This window comes from Alnus glutinosa, chromosome 2 (assembly GCF_958979055.1).
Source record: "Alnus glutinosa chromosome 2, dhAlnGlut1.1, whole genome shotgun sequence".
Lineage (NCBI taxonomy): Eukaryota > Viridiplantae > Streptophyta > Magnoliopsida > Fagales > Betulaceae > Alnus > Alnus glutinosa.
Genome location: NC_084887.1, coordinates 36,240,985 through 36,261,746, shown reverse-complemented (window position 1 = coordinate 36,261,746; position 20,762 = coordinate 36,240,985). Strand labels below are relative to the sequence as shown.

The window sequence follows — 20,762 nt, the reverse complement described above, 5'->3', positions numbered from 1 at the left end:
TGCCTCCTATTACTTCAGTTATTCCCTTTGGTTAATTATGATGTATTTTCTCCTTACAATTGCTATCTTGCCGTTTTTGGATAATATTGATATCTCCTAAGCCTAGTTTGTTTGTTTTTTGTTTTTTGTTTTTTATTTTATTGGAGAATATTTTTAAAAAAATATGATTTTGCTGAAAATATTTTTCGGTGTTTGGATTATACAAAAAATCAGCAATGACGGACAATGGCCGACGGTGGAGGACTCTGGCAACATCGAATAATGAGCTGCTAGAGAGTGCTTGCAAGAAGGATAAGATCAAACCCAAAAAATAGTTTATTGTTTTTAAAAAGGGAAACAATTTATGAAAATTAAAGAATGTTTTCCTAGTCAATTAAAAATGTTTTCAGCTTGACCACGATTTTCGAAAGTGCCAAACATCAACAAATAGGGAAAAAAACATTTTACGTCAAATCAAATGGAGCCCAAGAGCATTCGCATTCTCCATTTTAGTTTTTGGTACCCATTTTTTCAAGGCAACTACACTTGATTTTCTATTTTAACTATTAACTTTCAATATTCTATTTAAATATTATTTTTCAATAATTTTTTTATTCTTTATTGAGACGAGAAAGAATAAAGAATGTTTTGTGAGAGATTAAAAAAATATTTTAATTTTTTATTTTTGGTGCGTAAACAATGCTCATCAAATGTTTCTTCAAATTATAAAACCGGATTCAACTCATTTTACTTCCATGATGACATTCCCACTTGCTACAACTTTAAGGTACAAACAAATTGGAGTAATTGGGAATCAAAGACAACAAGTGGATCAAAATACAATTCACAAAGAGACATATCTTTGGAAGAGAATATCTAGTCCTTGCAGAATAGTAGAAAATTAATCACTTCATTTTCCCTATCAATTAAGGCCAAAGCTTACTTAGGACTACTAATAGCAATGTATTTACCCTTTTTTCTTCCCTAATTACCCTTACCCAGAGATTGAATTCCAGTGAATGAAACCCTCCCAAAACCCAAATGACCAACCTGGTACAACTCTAGCCAAACCTTCTCTTCTTCAAACACTCTCTCTTCCCCGCCAAACCCAGATGCGATTTCTGCCATTTTTCCCTCCTCTACCATCCTCTTTCTCGCATTCCCATCCCTCTCCACCACGCAGTCGTCAATCTCACTTCTCCGGCATTTCCTCTTCCTTTCCAGCCTCCGACGACCCTTCTCTTTTCCCAGTCCCAAGCATCTCCTCCCCACCATCCACGGGACCTTCACAAACGCAAGAGCCAGAAGGTTCACCACAGCGCACGGGCAGCAACAGAGCGCCACGCAGTCGGCTACCAAGCCGGCAGTGCATGCCCGGCAATGCTTGCCAGAACACTCGATCTGATCTCCACCATCATCGAAAGTAGTACTGTGCCGACTCTTCCTGCTTGTGGGTCCGGCTCTCGGGGCTTCGTGGTCGTGGGTCCCTTTTTTACGTGAAACTCGAGGCGGGTTCTCCTCCATTTGATTTCTTGATCCAAGTCCAAGTCTGCAAAAGATGAAAAAGCCTTGAATGCTTTCAATTTCTTCTGTATACGTTTTCTCTCATTCCCCTGTCTCTGCTACTGCTACCTTTTTAGCACAAAAACATTTCCTAGGGCTAGGAGGCTTTTGATGTCATACGTACAGGAAATGAAAGGCTGGCTTCATGCATTTTTATCCTAGTAATTCTCCAAGGCCAAGGGTAAAAGGGTCGATGTAATTACTTTGAGAGAGCTGTAGCAACGTGTCTTGAGGGTCCATGGGTACTGGGACTTGGTCTCTTGCTTAAAGTGATTTTGGGTACTTGTAGCTAATTGTTATTACCTTTAAAAGGGGCACTAATATGCAGGATAGAAATCCCAAAACATTTATAGTTATTTAAATTGTCAGTAATTCGAACACTAAACATAAGAAAACAGGTAAGTTTCAAGCAATTTGCTCGTTTGTTCTCTTCTATTTTTTTCACCAATTCAGACAAAAAATTGCTGGAGATTCTAATTTTTAATCTGAGAGATTGAAGACACAACATAAGAAAGAAATATTAAACAACAAAATTCGACAAATAAACTTAATTGTTTAATAGACGTGAATTGTCACGTCGATTTGTAATAAACTTACAATAAAACCTTACTGTTTTGAGAGATAAACAATCAAGGATTCACCTTGTTCAAGAATCAGGACCTAGTTTAGGGAATCTAGAGGGAAGTTATTGGAGAGAGGTTTAGAGGGATTTGATCCAAATTTAAGAAAGCCAATCTGGTTTAAGGAAGTCATTGTTAATTTGTTAGAACCCTAATGATGGTTAATTAAGTTTGGGAAATGGGCAGAGTTGTTGTGAGGGGCACAATGTGAAAAGAAACAGCTGTTAAAGATGTGTGTCGACGTCGTGGAATGAAAAAGGTGAGACTGAAAATGGGATGTGAGTGAGACGAGACACGCCAAGCAGAGGCCAAGTTCATGAAAACAATTTCACTCTTCTGTATTTTGCTTTGATAGAATGATCATGTCATGTCCGGCCACCATTTGCCTAATTTAGCTTTGTAACAATTCTTGGCTTGTCTTTATGTACAAGCTCCTTCTTCTTCTTCAGCATTGAGTTGTCAATCGAGGAATAACATCAGCTTTTCAAACCTCCATCCACTCTTGTCATGTCGTGTCTTTCATTGTCATTATTTTGGCCTAACTGGTTCCATCTTCCCCAAACCCTCTTCATAATCTTTGCATTACTATAATTTTTATCAAGAGTTACTCTAAATGGAGAGAATGCTCTTCATTTAAAATGGAGAGGATCCAAATTCAAATTAAATTGAATTCTGTTTTCAAAAATCATACACCCAAATGGACTGGAACGACAAATTGAGGACACCTTTTATGGTGACAAAGAAAAAGGCAATATCATGCCAATTTCCTAATTTTCGAAACATCACAAGTTGCTTCAAGTACAAATTAAAAAAATAAAAAAAAATAAAAATCATAAAGGGCTTTTGAATGTACCGTCAAAATCAAAATTAATTTTTTGAGACCTAAGTCCCGGAAAATATCCTCACCCTACAACATTTGAAGATCAGAATACAAATTTTATTAAATTCAAAAATTTATCGTCCATTGTCGTAAATCGAAAGGTTAAGTATGACACTTACTATCGATCAATTTTTCAGCTAATTTGAAAGATTTGTTTTCAAATTCAGTATATTAAACAAACATTTATTTTGTATTAAAAGTATATAAATGAGAATCATATACTTAAAGATAGGTATCAATTTAATAAACTAAAAAAAAAAAAATCCATCCAATTTAAAGAAAGTTGATAAAGTAAGAACAGTCCATTTGGTCCATGCACTTAACTTTCGTCCAATTTTTGTACGAAACTGTCAAATGCCATATTGTGACACATGTCATTCCATAATAATAATAAAAAAATTGTTTATTTTTTATTTTTTTAAAAAAAATTAAAAAAGTGATGGAAGTGCCCTTTAACGAAATGAAAGTGGTTGGGCCATCCAAATAGCTGAATGGGGTGGCCGGAAATGAGCCCAACAATGTGGACCATGTTAAAATAAAGTTATGTTTCGAAGAACAAGGTTGACTAGGAATTCTCTCTCGAAAATGCATTTGTACTTGCCATGTGTGCATTGTGTGGGAGGTAGTAAAATAATCAGTTCCAGAAAACCAGAAATTTAAAGCGGGAACAAAAACAATTGGTTAACTTCAAAACTTTTCTGTAATGAATCACCATCCATCCATGTGCTTGGCTTGTTATTTTTTCTTCTGTTATTTTGACTAAGCGTACTGGCTAATGTTCTTTATTCTAAAGTATTATTTAAATAATTAAATATATTATTTTTATTAATTTTAAATTAAGTAATGATTTAACGTATATGGTATTAGAGTTGTGGTCAAACTATGATTTTTAAGTTTACATTCAACATATTGAGACTAATTAGTTGAAAGGGAATTGGAGCCCACACTTGAGAAAGTATGTTAAAATATAAATTAAATTATTAAGAATGCGTTTGGCATTGCGATTTTCCAAATCAAAAGTTTGATTTTAAATCAAATCACATAAATGAAGGGCATGCATGACTTTAAAAAATTTTGTGATTTGAAAAACTTAGAAAAATCTATATATGTTTTTAAATCGTAGGCAAGTGAGTATTCTTAAAAGCGCATGATTTTAAAGGATAAATTTTGATTTCAAATGTTAAACTGCAATTTTACCGAACGTTTAATTGCATTTTTAAAAATTACGTTTTTCAAATGGCACGCTTTTAAATCATAACCCAAACGGACCATAAAATTCAGTATTTTTTATCAACTTAAACTTTTAAGATTGTTAGACTCTCTCAAAGTTATCTTGGCCGGATTCAAATACTATCAAATCTTTAAATGAAATTCGAGATAACTCTCTAACAAGGATAACTGCTGATTTACCAATCTATAATCTATATTAGTCAACTTCTAATATTTCATTTATGTAAATATTCCATGGTTCAATCATACATGCAATGACGAAGACTAAATAGTCTGCTATATATATGTGACCTCTTACTAGGCAGCTGGCATGAAATTTTCCGAAAGTTGCCACTTCTTAATTCCATAAATTATTGTACAAAGATTAGTTCGGTTGATCGATCACTTGCACACACACGGTTACTCGATGAGTTAAATTCATCATTTGTTATTAATTAAGATAACTAATGATTTAATATCTTATCAACCGGTGATTTAACAAAGACGAACAATTAACTGCATTGAGACAGATCCTGCTCATCGATCGATCGATCAATAAATGGGATCATTTTTACAATGGCTAATGATTATGACAACTAGTAGTACTGTACGTACGTACGTACGTACTCATTAGAGATCGAGAAAAACGAGAATATATGTTTCGCTTTGAAGGGGCTATAATGCACCAATGGCAATGGATATGTGCTAATAATTAAGATCTATTGCAGGAGTACTCAAGGGTCTCTAACCGAAGTTTTGCAAGAAAATGGCTAGCTTGTATATATGGAAAACGAGCACATGAAGATGAAGTACTACCCAGGCAGGCAGGTAGCATTAATATTTGGAGTGACATTTTTTGAAGCAGAAAGAAAGTTGCATGTGAATAATGTGAAAGTGATTTATGTATACGCATAACGCAATGAAGAATTGAATTACCTGGCCGGGGATCGATACAAGAAGGCTTGGTCGACAAGTCAATGCCGCCTCGTGCTCGCGCTGATCAGTAGTAGTAGTGCCTCTTAATTCAAGATGGTTGGACTTCAAAATTGATCTTGAAACTGCTCTCCGTGTGAGAAAACAAACACAGCGCGCTTGGATCTGATCTGGGCTTCCTTGATGATTTAAGCTCTTGTTTATCTATCATTTCTGCACTCACTCTCTCTTTCACTCTCTCTCTCGCTCTCTCTCTTTCTATGCATGTGTCTGTAAATATATATGCGTTTTAATCTGTTCTTTTTTTCTAAGCAAATCCGAAAAGGGTTACAATGATTAAAATACTGAAAATTAGGTGGGATCCCCGACAACATACCAAAAATAAATAAATTACAGTGCGAGAGAAGCAAGCGACAAGGAGGAAATGAGTCATAAAAATGACATGGGAGCATTTTTAGTATATTCATCAAAATATTACTATTTTTTTTTTTTTGTTATTTTAGTGAGCTAATTTGTTGAAATGGTCCAAAATGAGTTCCAGCAGCCTCAACAATTTGGAAAAAAAAAAATTTGGTGATCAATAGACAGTACTCACCAACAATAATGAACATTATTCACTCACCAAAACAATAAAAAAACTATTAAAATTTTCTTTTCCCTTTTTTTTTTTTTTAAAAAAAAAAAAAAAATCATTCTCACGCATAACACACGTATAGTACAACCTTTATTTTGAAAAAAAACATTTAAGTAGAATAGTGTTAAAGTGTCTCACATCGCTAAGATTTCCTTTATCTGGATACTTTATAAGCCATGGTGTCCCCTCCTCTCTCAAAACGTCTTTTGAGGGTGAGTAAAGCCCATAAACTTTTACATGGTATCAGAGCCACAGGTTTTTTGCGATGATGGGTCTTTCCATCCCGTTGTTGTCTACGTGTTTGGCCATTAGTTGCCACACGTGAGGGGGCGTGTTAAAGTGTCTCACATCGCTAAGATTTCCTTCACCTTGGCACTTTATAAGCCATGGTGTCCTCTCCTCTCTCAATGCGTATTTTGAGAGTGAGTAAGACCCATAAACTTTTACAAATAGTGATAGTGAATTACTGAAATGGTGATGCCGTTGGGGCGTTTTAAAAAAGCGGACAGCTAAATTTTTTATTTTTTATTTTTTAAAAAAATGTAATTTTTAGCTATATATTTTGACTAGTAAAATTTGGTGAATCTACTAAAAATATTCTAAGAGGTGTAAAAAACGGTTTAAACACTAAAACAAAAAATACGGATAGCCTTGCCCTTAACCCTACACAAACTTCTGCAAGGTAGTAATTAACAACAACCACACTGTGATCCGAAACGGAAAGATAACTTCAGATTCCGTTTAGATAGTCTTAAACCAGCTTTGTTAAGAAAAGTAATTAAGATATATATATATATATATTGTTATATAAAATTAAAAGTGTGGGGAATCAGAATATAAAAATGGTGTGTGAGCAGATCAAGCCATGGTTTCATGAATACCGATGGCAGGGAATATAGGGAAGTGTTCCTCTTCAACCAAGCTCTTTTTCCACATCCTGCAACTTCAGTTTCGTTTCTTTCACTTTGCATGAGTCATGCACGTGCACCCACATTCAACTTCCTTTAAACTAATCGGAAATTACCAGGCCAATGTGGTCGTGGCTACTCTAGCTACTCTCCAGTACTGATCGATCTCCACCAGAATCAGGAAATCTGAAACTCTCCTTAATACAAATCTAATCTTCTCTGTTTGATCTCCTGACTCTACCAAATCAGACCCATGAGGCCTGTTCCGAGGACTAACACACCTTTTTTATATTTTGCGTTTTGAATTATTTGTTAATAGTTTTGAAAAAAAATTGTGTTTTTGTATCTTGAAAATAGAAAAGATTTTTTCAAAACCCGACAACAAATAAGGCTCTTTCATTTTTTTTTTTCTCAATTTCACAATTATCGTTAAATCCTAACGGAGGGGTGTCATAATTTTCAAAATACCTTTCATTTTTTTAAAAAAACAATTGCAAAGATTTAGGCTTTCGTCAGAATTTAACAGGGTTTACAAAAATACCCACGTCAGAATCCTTATTTTTATTTTTATTTTTTAAAAATATATGTATTTTGAGAATTTTGACATGATTTAACCGAAAATTCTAACGGATTGGTGAGATTGAAAAAAAAAAATAAAAAATTAAAATATTGATACACAAAATTGAAAGTTTTTTAGTTTAAAAAGGTAATACAAAAGTAGTGACAATTTAGGGAGATTAAGTGAAGTGTCCAATATATTATATATAGTCCCAAATCTAGAAAGAGAGTAAAACATAGATCTATTACAAATCTTGAATTAAAAAAAGAAAAACAAATGAAGTATTCAATAAATTAGTCACAATCCCTGGTCAGTGCTCATGGAGGGGCATCCACTTGAGGATAATCTCCTCCATTCCAAGAGATCTCTCCGGCTGATTTAGGTGCCCCTTTATTAATTAGGTTGAGGAAATTTCCACATGGCATAAGTACTATGTGTTTTTTTTCCCGTTTAATGCTAGAGCCTTAGGCTATGATTATCACATTGCTCTTTGTCAAAGTTTCCTTTTCTTCTAGAGTAGTCATTGTTGGCCTTGGGCTGCCTCTAAATGGTCCCAATTCTAAGTAGTTTCCTTTCTCCACTTTCTGTAGATCGATGAAGCCCATTCATCATTATTTGAACTCAGACACAAAAACGATGCATGTTTCACTACCCATGCCTGCCTTGCTTGGACCTTTTAACAGAAAGTGAAAGAAACCTTTCTTCAATGTTTCACATAGTAATCAAGCTATATAATTAGGGTCTGTTTAAGTTTGCGATTTTAAAAAGTACGATTCAAAAATGATGAATTAAAAATGTGCGATTTGAAAAAGTGATTTTTAAAAATGCAGTTAAGCGTTTGGCAAAATCGCAGGTAAGCCTTTAAAATTTTGCGTACTCAGAAAAACACATTATTTTTTGCGATTTAATTTGAAATCAAACTTTTTGTCTACGTAATTGCAATCTCAAGCACACAATTTTGGGATTTCAAGGAACAAAATCATGATTTGTTTCATCTTTGTTGACGTACTCAATGAACAAAGACATGCTTGACAAAAAGACTAGTATCTATACGATTATGCATGCTTCTAACAATCAAAACCTGCAGCAGAGCTTGAAAGCTGCCAGAAGATCTCTGCATTTAGCCCTATGATAGAATGACAGTTCGTATATACTACTAGATCACCTTTTATTTTCTTTCTTGGTATATCAATCCGTTTAATATCCACATTAGACACTCATTACACCCCTCCACTCATATGAAGTGGGGCTCATGTGATGGAAGGTCCGTGTGATTGTGGATCTCATCACATGTGAGTGAAGACTGTGTAATTGATGTGTAATGGATGTTTTTGTATCATCTTCCTATCAATCAATATATCTAAAATGTGCAAATGAATATACAATCGTATTTGTTAAATTATCACTTATCTCACAAGTTTAAGAGAAATGATTGTTGTACAATTTTTGCACTCAAAAATTCCTGAGAGATCGAGCAATCTCGAATATGCTCTTATCATCTCAATACAAGCTGTTTATCTAGTATTTTCCATCATCTTCAATCCATATTTCACTAAATATCAATTTCAAGACATAATTCTTTTCTCCCACATTCTCTGCTGATTGGATTGTTCTTGTAAATCCAATCGATTGTTAACAGAATGTTGCTAGCCAATCAGCCTTATGCTATTGTCACGTCATCACTTGCTTTCTTTTTATATGTTCCTTATTTAACTCTTTATTTTACTTACAATGAGGCTCAACATCTCAACAAAATTACGAAGTAAAAAATTCTATTGGAACTAACTTATTTACAAGAAAAGCCCATTAAATAAAAGACCGACTGGCCTAATTAATACATTAAAGGCCCGCTATATTATATCCCTTACATAATTTTTTCCAAGTCTATAAATGGATTAATTCATTCTTTCAATATACTGTATTTTATATTTTTGTAAATGGTTGATTAGTGACGACTCATGTAAGGTTTTTTTTTTTTTTTTTTTTTTTTTTTTTTTTTTTTTTTTTTTTTTTTTTTAAGTAACGACTCTAGTAAGTTAAGTAACAAATGATCGAACATTATCAATTTTCCTTTTCTTTTCCCCCCAGCCCATTGGGCTTTCCCTTCAATGGCCTGGGTCCTACTAAGCCCCAAAACAAGCTATAAATTCTATACGCATCCCTCTCCGTCTCACACATTCGAAACCCTAATTCAGTCTTAGCCTCTCTCTCTATCTCTCTCTGGCTCTCTGCTATCAATCTCGAATTGAAATTTGTTTTTGGAGAAATTAGAGTTTTATCTCTGTTTAGCGGGCAAAGATGAAGAGTGCTTTATAAATTTCTGACACCTCTTGTATGAGAAGAGCCTTAAACAAGCTCTTCCTTGAGCAGAGAAAGCAACACTCTGAGCCCCATTTCATTTTTCTTTTCTTTTCTTATTCTTTTGCTCCTATTTTTTTTTCTTTATCTTTTGTTGTTGTCTTGAACTGCATTTGATTTGATTATCATGGAAGACGTTTTGATATCGAAAATGGGTTTCATTTGATGTTTGGGGGAAGGGTTTGTGCGAAGAGGAGGAATATTTTTCGCGCAAAAGGGGGTGTTTGTTTGTTTGAAGAGGTGTTCTGTCACGAATATGTACACCTCCTCTTTCTCTAGCAAATAGAACAGAGCGAGAGGGACTAGATCAAGATTAATAGCCTGATCTAGACATGATCAATAGCCCTATCTTCGGCCTTCCTCCTCCTCCTGGAACTCGAACAAAGTACCAAAACACGGCCTTGATCATTATTGGGTTGTTTGGCAGAAGAGAAAAAGAAAACAAAACACAGCCTTAATCATTATTTTAATTAGATGGTTGATTTTTTTATTTTATTTTTTATCTTCTAATTATATGAACTGCGGATTTTATTTTTGACGAAATTCACCACAAAGTCTTATAGTTTTCGACCTGGATTTGTTTGTTTGTTTGGGGTCAATTAAGGACTATTGCTAGTTCTTTTCATTTTGCAAAGAAAGTTTAATAATATTCTTGTTTTCTTCAAAATTAAAGAAAAGTAAAAAGGATAAGGGGAAAAGGCAAAAAACTCCTCCTACCGCCTCTTGAGTGGAGAATCGTGGAGATTGGATATTCCCTTTTCTTTATAAGATTTTTTTTTTGTTTGGTGTCTATTTATTTATTTTAATATATATAAAAAGAGTTGAGATGTTACTCATGAGGCCTTTCATTTAAAAATTGGGGGAAAGACAAATTTGGACTAATTTGCTATTTAACTTTAATCGAGATTCTTAATTTCTGAGAACCAGGATCCTTATTTGGAAAAACACCAAAGGCTTTGTGGCGATTTTTTTTTTTTTTTTTTTTTTTTTTTTTTTTTTTTTAATTCGGTATATTTTATTAGGATAAATATTAGGTTGTAAAGCTTTAGGTTCCTTTTAGGATAGTGTTTTTCTCCCTATAATCAAATTTCATTAAGAATTTTACCAGATTTTATTAAATGTCATGTAAGCGCTAATAAGATAACGGCACGTGTTCATCATAATAAAAATTTTTTTTTTTAAAAAAAATAAATAAATAAAACAAAGGAGTGGTTGCTAAAGGCCACCCCCAGAATCTGGTGGCGTCATGCGCCACCCCTGACCACTGGGGGGTCATGCGCCACCCCCGACCACTGGGGGTGGCTGGGCGGCTACCCATGACCCCTATGGGGGTGGTTGCTGGTTGATAGTCTCATTCCTTTGTTTTTTTTTTTTTTAAATAAGTTTTTTTTGTTTATTTTTTAATATATTTATATATTTTTTAATTAAGATGGACACGTGTCACCTTATTAGCTGATGTTACATTTAACAGAAGCTGTCAAAAATTTTAATGGAATTTGACTCTATGGATCGATTTGTAAATTAAGCCAACTACAGGAATTTTTGAATTCATATTGATACCACAAAGAGTGATTTGTAATTTAGACCAGCCATAAAAACTAATGGTGCAATTATCCCTATTTTTAATAACTTTTGAGATACTTTTTATTTAAAAGTACATTTCTTATATGCTAAGAGATACATGATAGTTTTTAATATAATTTCTTCATTCTCTATTAATGGTGTTAAAAAAAAAAATTGTGCTTTTTCATATACTTAAAGAATGGCTGATGCTAAAGAGTAGCATTTTATTTGAAATTCATCATAAAAAGTGGTGTTCTATGGCATATTTGTAATTATTCATAACACATTTAATTACAAATGTATCTTGAAACAGAATTCCAAAAAAAGTGCTGCTCGATCTTTAGCATCATTGCTTAAAGAATACATGACAAATTGTGCTTTTTCATGTACTAATATTTTAGAAAATTTAAGTGACGTGATCATGTGATATGTGACAATATATATACTATTTGATCTATGAAATCTAATCTAAATTATGAAATAAATCTTTGTGAAATGAAAAGTATTCTAATCGGTTTAGTTGGGACAAATTTGGCTGGGTTCACATTCTAGTTCCGAAATTGATACCGTAGCAATAGCAATAGAAACTACTTTATATATGTTTACTAGAAAAAGAATAATTGAGAGCGACTGTCTGTGGAATATTGAACTTGTTTGGCAAAGATATGTACAAAAGTAACTGAACATAGTAGTGGGTTGTTAATTTTAAAATTAGTAAAAAGTGATGATGTGATATAAAAAAGTGAAAAAAATTTATATTATAGTGAATTTTTTTATTTGAATAGTAATAAAAAATTATTGATTTGATATAAAAAGTGAAAAAAGTGAAAATATTTTAATGTTGATTGATATTAGAAAATATGAAAAAGTGAAAAAAAAAAACATGAACAGTCCACGCATTACTGTATACTGCTATGTAACTTGGCAAACAAGGCCATTATGTTTCGGCTCTTATTTTCTCTCCCATAACGTGTTTCAACTCTGAATTTAAAGGGTGGGCCTAATTCGATCTGTCCCTTTAGCATTCACTGTAACAATGTCGGAATGTTGTTGACATGAGACCAGAAAGCTTCTCATTTGACAACTGAAACCGAGCCGGAATAATGTCGCCGGAAACATCCCCACAAATCTTGTTTGTTGGCATTTCCAGCTCTCGTGCTAGCTTTTCTGCTTCATCCCTTCCAACAACGTTGTCAAAGCAAAGGTATCTCCCTTGTGCATTCTTGTCCATTGCCCCAAAAACACGTACATGTGCCCCAGCCAATCTGTTTACATCAACAGTTGCTAGTAACCCATTTGCGTACATCTCTTGCGCTCCTGCATGCATGCATTTTGACCCTCACAATCCATTAAAATGTTTAAGGTGGGGTGCAACAGCAAAAGGGTTTTCCGGTGGTTGAAGAACAAAGATATATAATATACCTTTAAGATAAGCAATTGTCGGCGTTGGATTTTTCCGGTAAAATTCAGGTCCGGTAGTGAGAGCTGCGCATATGGTGGCCAGTTTTAACCCGCTCTCCTTGGCTACTCTCCATGCAACCTTCTCAGCCCTCAGCTTGCCCAAGGAATACCACAGCTGGGCATGTTTTGGAAAATCAAAATTAAGATTGTTGTGCTTCGATCTCCAAGAAAATGTATTTGGATGAAAACATCAAAGCAATATATACCTTTTTGTCTGTGCAGAGTGATTCATCACTCCAGGAGTCATGGTTTACCAGAGAGGAGAGATCATATTGGCTGTTGTCACGCCAAATGCAAGCTAAAAGTGATGATGTGAGCACACACTTTCTTACTGATGGAGTTCTTGCACATGCTTTCATCACATTCTCACTGGCCTTCACTTCTATCTCAGCCATGTATTTCTACATATATATCAGATCGAATAAGTGTTATTACTTGAATAGGTGGTAAAAAAATGTGATGAAATTAATTAATATATGATCTATATATCTTTTTTCGGATTTAAATGTCACGTGCGATATACTTGATCTATCTTTTGTTGGCTTAAAAAAATAAAACAATCATAACGTAGTGGGTTAAGTGAAAGGAGTAGGTAGTTTGAAGGGTCAATTGCTATGTTAATTTTAAGCTTTGAGAAAAATTTTAGGATTTAAATATAAGTTTGAGGGAATTAATAAGTATAGTTTTTGAGTAGAAGAGTAATGATTTTTTTGATAAAGAAAGGATAGTGTTTGATTGTTAATTGCCTTGCTTAGCATTGTGCTTAGATCATCATTTATATAAAGGATTTACAGGGGTTAGAAGACAACCCAAAGACTACAACAACAGCTATTGCATTATCTAGAACTTACTAAAAGTAAACTACCTACTTAGCTACTGTACAACGTGAGAGTCCTTATTGAAGCAGTAAGTAGCCCACTGGATTGATTTTGATGATCAATTCGCATCTCATGAGTGAGAAGGTGATTATACAGCTCCTCAATGCTCATAGGGTCGAGACGTGTTGTGACAGAAGTCACGAAAGGATCAAAATCTGATCCTAAACCAGCAAGGATATACGAAATGGATTCATCATCGGACAAAGGTTGTCCGGCAGCTGCAAGTGTGTCACATAAGCTCTTGACACGTTGAAAATATTCTGAAATAGATGCATTACCTTTGCGCAAGGTTGCAAGATGAGTCCGCATTTGAAGAGTTCGGGCTCGAGATTGAGAGGTGTACATTCTCTCAAGAGCCATCCAGACTTCTCTGGAGGTAGAGTACCCAATCATCTGGGCAAGCACATTTTCAGTCAAGGATGACAAAATGGTGCTTAGTAAAAGCTGGTCCTGTTGGAACCAACGTTTGTAATCTGGATTAGGAGCCAATGGGGAAAGGCCATCATTGCTAGTAGAAGCAGAGGAAACAAGCTTTGGAGGTGGTGGGACGGAACCATCAATGTAGCCATAAACATCATGTCCCTGTAAATAGGGAAGGAGCTGTTGTTTCCAAGTAAGATAGTTGTCACGTCCAAGTTTGACATAAGAAAAGTTGGGCATGGGAGCAATGGTTGGTAGAGTTGAGGGTGAAACAGAGGATTGTGTGGAGAAGTCAGACATGGCGACGTTAGTCGAAGAGGGCTCTGATACCATAATGATTTTTTTGATAAAGAAAGGATAGTGTTTGATTGTTAATTGCCTTGCTTAGCATTGTGCTTAGATCATCATTTATATAAAGGATTTACAGGGGTTAGAAGACAACCCAAAGACTACAACAACAGCTATTGCATTATCTAGAACTTACTAAAAGTAAACTACCTACTTAGCTACTGTACAACGTGAGAGTCCTTGAGCAATGAAAAACTGAAGCCCATGTTTCCTGTTGAGTTTCCCTTGAAATAAGGATGTCAATCAAGCTGTGAAAATCCCTTGAAGTCAGGACTGTTTGATACGCAGGTTTCCTATCTTCTGCAGAGTTGCTACTCTATTTCTTGGAGACTTTTCTGGAGATAGGTTGGCTTGAGGAGGTGACGTGGAGTCCTGCTCCATATCTGAAAGTTGTGCTTCAATAAAGAGCAACATTTGCGTATGCAACTCTATTTTACAATGGTTGTTGGCAATAGTCGTTGACAAGGGATGAAAAAAAACACTATTTTGCATTGGTTGTTAGCATTAATAATCATTGACAAGGACTTCATTTATTTTCTTGTCTGGGAAAATATATTGACTAGGACTTTGCTCTCCGTGGAGGTTTTTTTTTTTTTATATAGACCGTAGTTGGGGATCTTGTCATGAGGTACGTACTACTGTGATGCAACGATTGTGGGTGGAGGCATTAATTTTATTTTCTTCCTTCTGACTCGATCTTCTGAGGATGGGCAAAGGCATTTTTATATGAGAAAAACTTTTCTGTCCGAGCAGATCGAGATGGAGCCTCGCATAGTCGCATGCATGATTCCAACTGTAGGGAGTCAACTAATGCAAGTCCACCATTCAAAATGGTGACAAAAGAGGTTGGTAAATGGTAAGTTGGTCAATAGAGGCTGGCGAACCCTCTGGCCGGCATGTGGGCCTTTTCGCCATTAATATATTAATATTGAATTTTCCATCTACTTCGATCACGCTGGTGGGTTATTGACTTCTGACTTTGGTTATAGGATATGAGACATATTTTTAGAGATAGAAAGCGACCTTTCTGGTTCCAAATTGCTCTACCAGCCAAAATAGCCGGATAATTTTGTAGAAAACATTATTGTATTAAATCCTATTAAGGGTTGAAAATCTCAGTAATTTGCTGTAAATCGAGCAATACATCATGAAAGAGTCCGTATAGAACTCACGTACTCAAATAAATTTTAGACTGTTTAATATTTTTTTAACAGATTTTAAATCTCAAGTAAACCCAATCGCGTGTACTGTTGAATTATAGTTAGGTGTGAAGCATTATGATTGAACTTAATATATTTGGGGTCACGATCACTACAAAATCCTATTTAATGTGGTTGGTTTGTGCACCTGATCCCTAGCCTAGCTCATTTGGGATATCAAATTCCTTGTCGACCATGGAACCATGCAGTTGAGTGAAGCCGGATAAATTATGGACTCATGCAGGATTATATTCTAATATTATATATACTACGTTGAATTATTATTATTATTATTTTTTATCAAACTTTAATAATTTAATTAAGTATAGTGTTTATATGAACATTTCTATTGCTTTATGACTCTGTGATAAGGAAAAAAGAAGAAGCAGTCAAGAGGAGGCTCACCGTATACCCAGAAAGGCCAGCGGGGTCAATGAACGCAGAAGTGTGAAACACGCCACGACAACCCTGAAAGGCTTCTGATAAGCTTTCAATCTCTGTTAGATTCGCCATAACTACTGAAATGTTGTCGTTGGTTGACCTCATCTCTCCTGACGTTTCCATCTCCCTCAATCTATCTATATCCTCTGCGTTTAATTCAATTCAAATCAACCCGGCCCCCATATGTAAGAGATAGTCAAAGAAACTAACAGCACACTTTTTTTTTTGTTCTTTTTTTCTGAAGAGGGTCGGTCCATGCAACCATTTTGGATATATATATATATATATATATATATATATATATATATATATATATATAAATGGTTTCTATTCAAACAACGAAGAGAACAGTTTTTCATAATTAAAGAAAAGTATCGATCACGTACCTTGGTTTTCAGCAATGATCCGAACGGAGTAGCCACGAAGCAAGAGCTCGTTCACTATGGCGAGGCCTAAATAAGACACGCCACTAGTGACACAAACGACCAACTTCTCGACATCATCGGTGTCCATGCCGCCCTCGGATGAAACACGAACTTCTTTGAACTGATCTTCCTCGTCTTTCCTCCTTTCCAGGCCCGCAGGCGCCACCAACATGCGGTGGAGTTCCTCCAATTCCATCCTCGTGCTCTCTTCTGCCCCCAAAATCCCCATATATATCTTGATGACGATAATCGGTGTATACTCCAAGCCTCCAAATGACTGGCTAGCTAGCTTTTATGAGTTTGCTCGATCTTATCCCTCTCTCTATATATATATATTACATAGAGAGAGAGAGAGAGAGAGAGAGAGAGAGAGAAGACAGGCAATGGCTCAAAAAAGAGAGTACCTACCTTTTTTTTTTTTTTTTTTTTTTTGAGGGGAGTACCCACCTATAGTCATGCAAAGAGCATCTTCTTCCCTAATAGCATTCAAACAAGTTTTTTAAATTTAATTTTAAAAATTTACCTTTTTTTTGGTTTAGTTTGTCACTTTCTAACTTATTAAATAACAAACTTTTTAAATATTTATTTACTTTAAATAAATACTATTTTTTATTGGTAAAGTTAACTAATAAAAGCATTAAATGCATTAAATTCAAGTTAAGTCAAATAATAAATAAGCTATTCTACCTATTCAACATTCAGACTATAAAGAATTTTTATTATTTTTTCTCACTTTTGTTCTTTCTCTATTTTTCTTTCCCTATTTCTTTTACACTTTTTTTTTCACATAAAATAATATTTAAATGTAAGTAAAAAGTATAATAAAAAATTTGTTTTAGAGAATATAGAAAAAAAACAACTACTAAAATAGAGTGTTGAACTTTTTTAATAGTTACATTGACTATTATTACTGGAGATGTTCTTAAAGAGAAATTTTAATAAATGTTAAATTTAATTGTTGATGTGAGTAATGTTAAATGTTAGTTTTTGTTTATTTTGTTAAAAATTTAGAGAAAAACTAAATTTAAAGAGTTATTATGAGTTCTCTCACGGCGTTAAGATTCAAGTGTGTTTGAATTGGCTCGTATATATTGGCTGCTCTTATTAGATAAGCTTAGCCGAAAGAGAAGCTTTTTTCAACAATATAATAATGAAAAAGGTTACTCCGGTTTCTTTCCGTCTTTTTCAAGTTCTATTGCTACATAATATAATGAGAAGAATGAAGATGTTTAGTAGCATTCCCGGTAGTTCCTAACTATTTTTTTTTTAAATATAATTACTTTTTCTTATAACATTAAAATATATATATATATTTACTTTCAATTTTACTTTTTTTTTTTCTTTTTCTCTCTCTCTCTCTCTCTCTCTCTCTCTCTCTCTCTCTCTCTCTCTCTCGTTGACTTCAAGCAAGCCCCCCATCCCTGCCGTGCCCAATTTATTGACCAATTCATGTACAAACAAACACAAGAAAATCAAAAAGCATAGCAATAGAATGAAAATCAGACCCGCAATTTTCTTGGATTTTGGTTTCTTCTGGGTATTGGGTTTTTCTTTTTCCCCAAAAATTTCCTTATTTTCCATCTGATTTTCCTAAATTCCTTCCGATTCCTTCCCTTGATATTCCAATTGGAAAGCAATCTTGCAAAGTTCAATTGGAAAGTGGAGTTTGGCCGTTTTGAAGATTACCCATTTGATTATTTGCTGAATAGATTCTTTCTTTGGAATTGCTTTGATTGTTGATCCTATATTGCAAACTTTGTCCAATTCATGTAGGAATCTAGTGCGGAGGGTGGAATTAAAAAATGACTCAGGCTTAGGCGGAGCGGTCGGCGAGCTTCGTCCAAGTACGGCACTGGGCAAGGCCATGGCGGACAGCCATGGCCCATAGAGGGTGAGCTCCCTCCAAAATTGCAAGATGCAAACTCATCGTCGTCTCTCTCAGCCGATTCAGCCTCCTCCACTGGCCCCACCCAACCCTCCCTCCTCTCCGGCGATTCCGGAGGGCATGAGTCGTCATGGTGGAGGAAGAACGTGAGAGAGAGAGAAAAAAAAAATGTGTTGGGAAATGAACAGTGCTTCCCAGTGCATTGGGAAGCACTGTTCATTTTCCGGGAATATAAAATTTTTGGGAAGCTACTGTAAAGGTGTTTTTGTGACTTCTTTGAAATTTCCCATAAAATTTAGGGAATATGCCCCCTTTAAAGAAGCTACTTGGAATGCTCTAAAGAAATGAGGATTCTTATACAGTGAGTAAGTGATTAATGTGCATACATGTCATATGTATGTTACTCTTTACTAATTAGGCTTTGGTTCGTGTTTTGTGATTACACGCCGCATATTGAGGGTGTAACGCTCACATCGTTTGAGTATGAGAATGATGATATGTTTATATGTATATTTGTACCTTTTTTGACACAATGCGTTTTAAAACTGTAAAGATCATGAACCTATCAGAACTCCGAAGTTAAACATACTTGTGTGAGAGCAATCATAATAGGTGACCTCTTGAAAAGTCTGGTTCAAGAGAAGAAAAAAACGAATAATATTGTGACATTGGGGGTGAGTTGTTACAGAGATAGTCACGTGTTCTCAATTGCTAAAATATGACATTCTCAACTTATATTCTCTACACATAGTGACACAAAACACATGACGCAAGTTTTACTCATTAAGCTTATAGTCTTACTCTTTATTTATTATTTCGATGTGAAATGTTTTTCGTTGAAAAATATTTTCTACGAAATTATTTTTTTCCCAAAAAATATTTTTCAGAATTTGACTCATATGAAAAATAAGCGATTGAAAAAACAGCCAGCGACTTTCAGCAACCTTCAGCGAAGTTCCAACGGTGGTCCATCGGAGTTCCGGTGATCTCTGTCGGTGGTTTGATGATGCTCTGGTGAAGGTCCAATAAACTTCAGCGATTTGAGAATGAGAAGCTTAAATTCAAAAAAATGATGTACGGTTTTAAAAAAGATAAATCATTTCACAGAAATTAAACCAACTTTTTTGTTCAAATTAAAAATATTTTCGGTTTGACTATTATTTTCTATCACACCAAACATAAAAAAAATATAAAAATATATTTTTTAAAAATCATTTTAAACCGAAATAAATGGAACTTTAATTTAATATTACGCTTTCGGTCAGTGGTGTTGGAATCAAAACATTCTTTCTGCAATTGTGATTCATTAAGGAGGTTTGTACCTTTCTTGGCGTTATTATCTGTGACTTAAAAAGAGTGAAAGGCTTTAGTTGTTGCAAAAAGTTTGGCCCGTGACATTGATGGCATGCCGTACCGGGTCATCGTCCAATTGTTCTAATGTCAATACGTGGCCAACTTGCCAATAACAATCGGAGGAAGATTAACCTCTTTTTTCTTCTCTCAATTTTTTTTTTTTTTAATAAAAAAAATTGATTTCATTGAACTCATAAAAATAAAGCATGTTGCTCTAACAATATAATGTCAAAGATATAATTAAGAATTTTTTCCGTCCAAATTCAGTTAATGATTTGTTTAACAACTGCTTTGGCTAATCCAAATTAACCTGGTCAACACGAAAAGTAAAGAGAGAGGATTTCAATTAACTAAGCTCGTGACTTTAATGGGGTTAGGTTTGAGCTTGAAATTTTAACAATACCTTATGTGGATTTTGGTCGATAGAAATTTTTTCCAAACTTCAAATTAGGTTATAAAACTGTCATGTGTCTATTAAGCATGTAATTGAAAACACATGTTTTTTTGGTTAGTTTTGTTAGAAATCATGTGCTTTTTTCATATGCTCTCACGTGTTAAAAGACACATAGCAAGTTTATAGATTGAGTTGAAGAAAATTCCTTAACCAAGTTTGAAGAAAACTTTTGGCCGGTTTTGGGCCTTTGGGTGTGTGCTACATTTTAGAGAAGGTTTTCTGCTTCAAAAAGAAAGGCTAATTCAAAAATGCAAATAATAATGAGGAATATTTTTTTAAAAAAAAATTCTAATGCATTTGATATATTCTATCTTGTAACAAACTGATAATTTTGCGTTGTAAAAAAAAGTAGAAAATAGAATAATAAAGTATATCAATCACAAAAGTCTAAAGATATTAAGATTTCTATATGATTAATTTGACCCAAAAATCTAGGATCCCCTTAAGAAAATCCAAAATGAGCTCTACTATTTCATGCTCCCCTTTCATAGGCAGGAAGGGGGCCGGACTTTCAAACTTTAATCCCCCACATAAATAGTGAAAATATATATATTAACGTGCGGGTGGGATCGATGCTGATCATTGATGATGAACCAACAAATCTCCATTTGACTTGAATTCTATCAACAAAATCATCTCCCCTTAAAATCAAGACGAATTGGTCAAAATTGATTTATTTTTTCCCCAAGAAA

General features: G+C 34.5%; 2 protein-coding genes and 2 non-coding genes across 5 annotated transcripts; 1 reads left to right on the top strand and 3 right to left on the bottom strand.

The window, feature by feature from the left end:
* Positions 1-797: 797 nt before the first annotated feature.
* LOC133862020 (uncharacterized) lies at positions 798-5,429 on the bottom strand. The gene is made up of 2 exons (XM_062297853.1): positions 5,188-5,429; positions 798-1,528 (listed from the first exon to the last, which is right to left on the bottom strand). The coding sequence occupies exon 2, from the start codon at positions 1,501-1,503 to the stop codon at positions 964-966; it is 540 nt and encodes a 179-aa protein (XP_062153837.1). The 5' UTR covers positions 1,504-1,528; positions 5,188-5,429; the 3' UTR covers positions 798-963.
* A 4,147-nt stretch (positions 5,430-9,576) lies between these two features.
* LOC133862138 (small nucleolar RNA snoR1) lies at positions 9,577-9,675 on the top strand. Its single transcript, XR_009899159.1, has one exon. It is a non-coding gene; the product is annotated as a small nucleolar RNA snoR1 (small nucleolar RNA).
* A 2,438-nt stretch (positions 9,676-12,113) lies between these two features.
* Positions 12,114-16,725, bottom strand: LOC133859851 (cinnamoyl-CoA reductase-like SNL6). Of its 2 annotated transcripts, none has more exons than XM_062295401.1 (5): positions 16,340-16,725; positions 15,918-16,090; positions 12,874-13,068; positions 12,629-12,782; positions 12,114-12,523 (listed from the first exon to the last, which is right to left on the bottom strand). In XM_062295401.1, exons 1-5 carry the CDS (start codon positions 16,605-16,607, stop codon positions 12,225-12,227), a joined length of 1,089 nt encoding a protein of 362 aa, XP_062151385.1. In that variant the 5' UTR covers positions 16,608-16,725; the 3' UTR covers positions 12,114-12,224. The 2 variants fall into 2 exon arrangements, with proteins under 2 accessions (XP_062151385.1, XP_062151384.1); XM_062295400.1 differs by having other exon boundaries at positions 15,918-16,099; positions 16,340-16,723.
* Positions 13,614-13,753, bottom strand: LOC133862133 (small nucleolar RNA Z247). Its single transcript, XR_009899156.1, has one exon. It is a non-coding gene; the product is annotated as a small nucleolar RNA Z247 (small nucleolar RNA).
* Positions 16,726-20,762: the final 4,037 nt, after the last annotated feature.

What these genes read in the sequence shown, in the direction of transcription:
- LOC133862020 (XM_062297853.1), bottom strand. Translation starts at nt 1,503, where the DNA reads ATGGAGGAGAACCCGCCTCGAGTTTCACGTAAAAAAGGGACCCACGAC.
- LOC133859851 (XM_062295400.1), bottom strand. Translation starts at nt 16,607, where the DNA reads ATGGGGATTTTGGGGGCAGAAGAGAGCACGAGGATGGAATTGGAGGAA. An exon ending in CACTCTGCACAGACAAAAAG is followed by an intron (nt 12,783 to 12,873) that starts GTATATATTGCT and finishes AAACATGCCCAG; the next exon opens with CTGTGGTATTCCTTGGGCAA. An exon ending in GACAATTGCTTATCTTAAAG is followed by an intron (nt 12,524 to 12,628) that starts GTATATTATATA and finishes GCATGCATGCAG; the next exon opens with GAGCGCAAGAGATGTACGCA.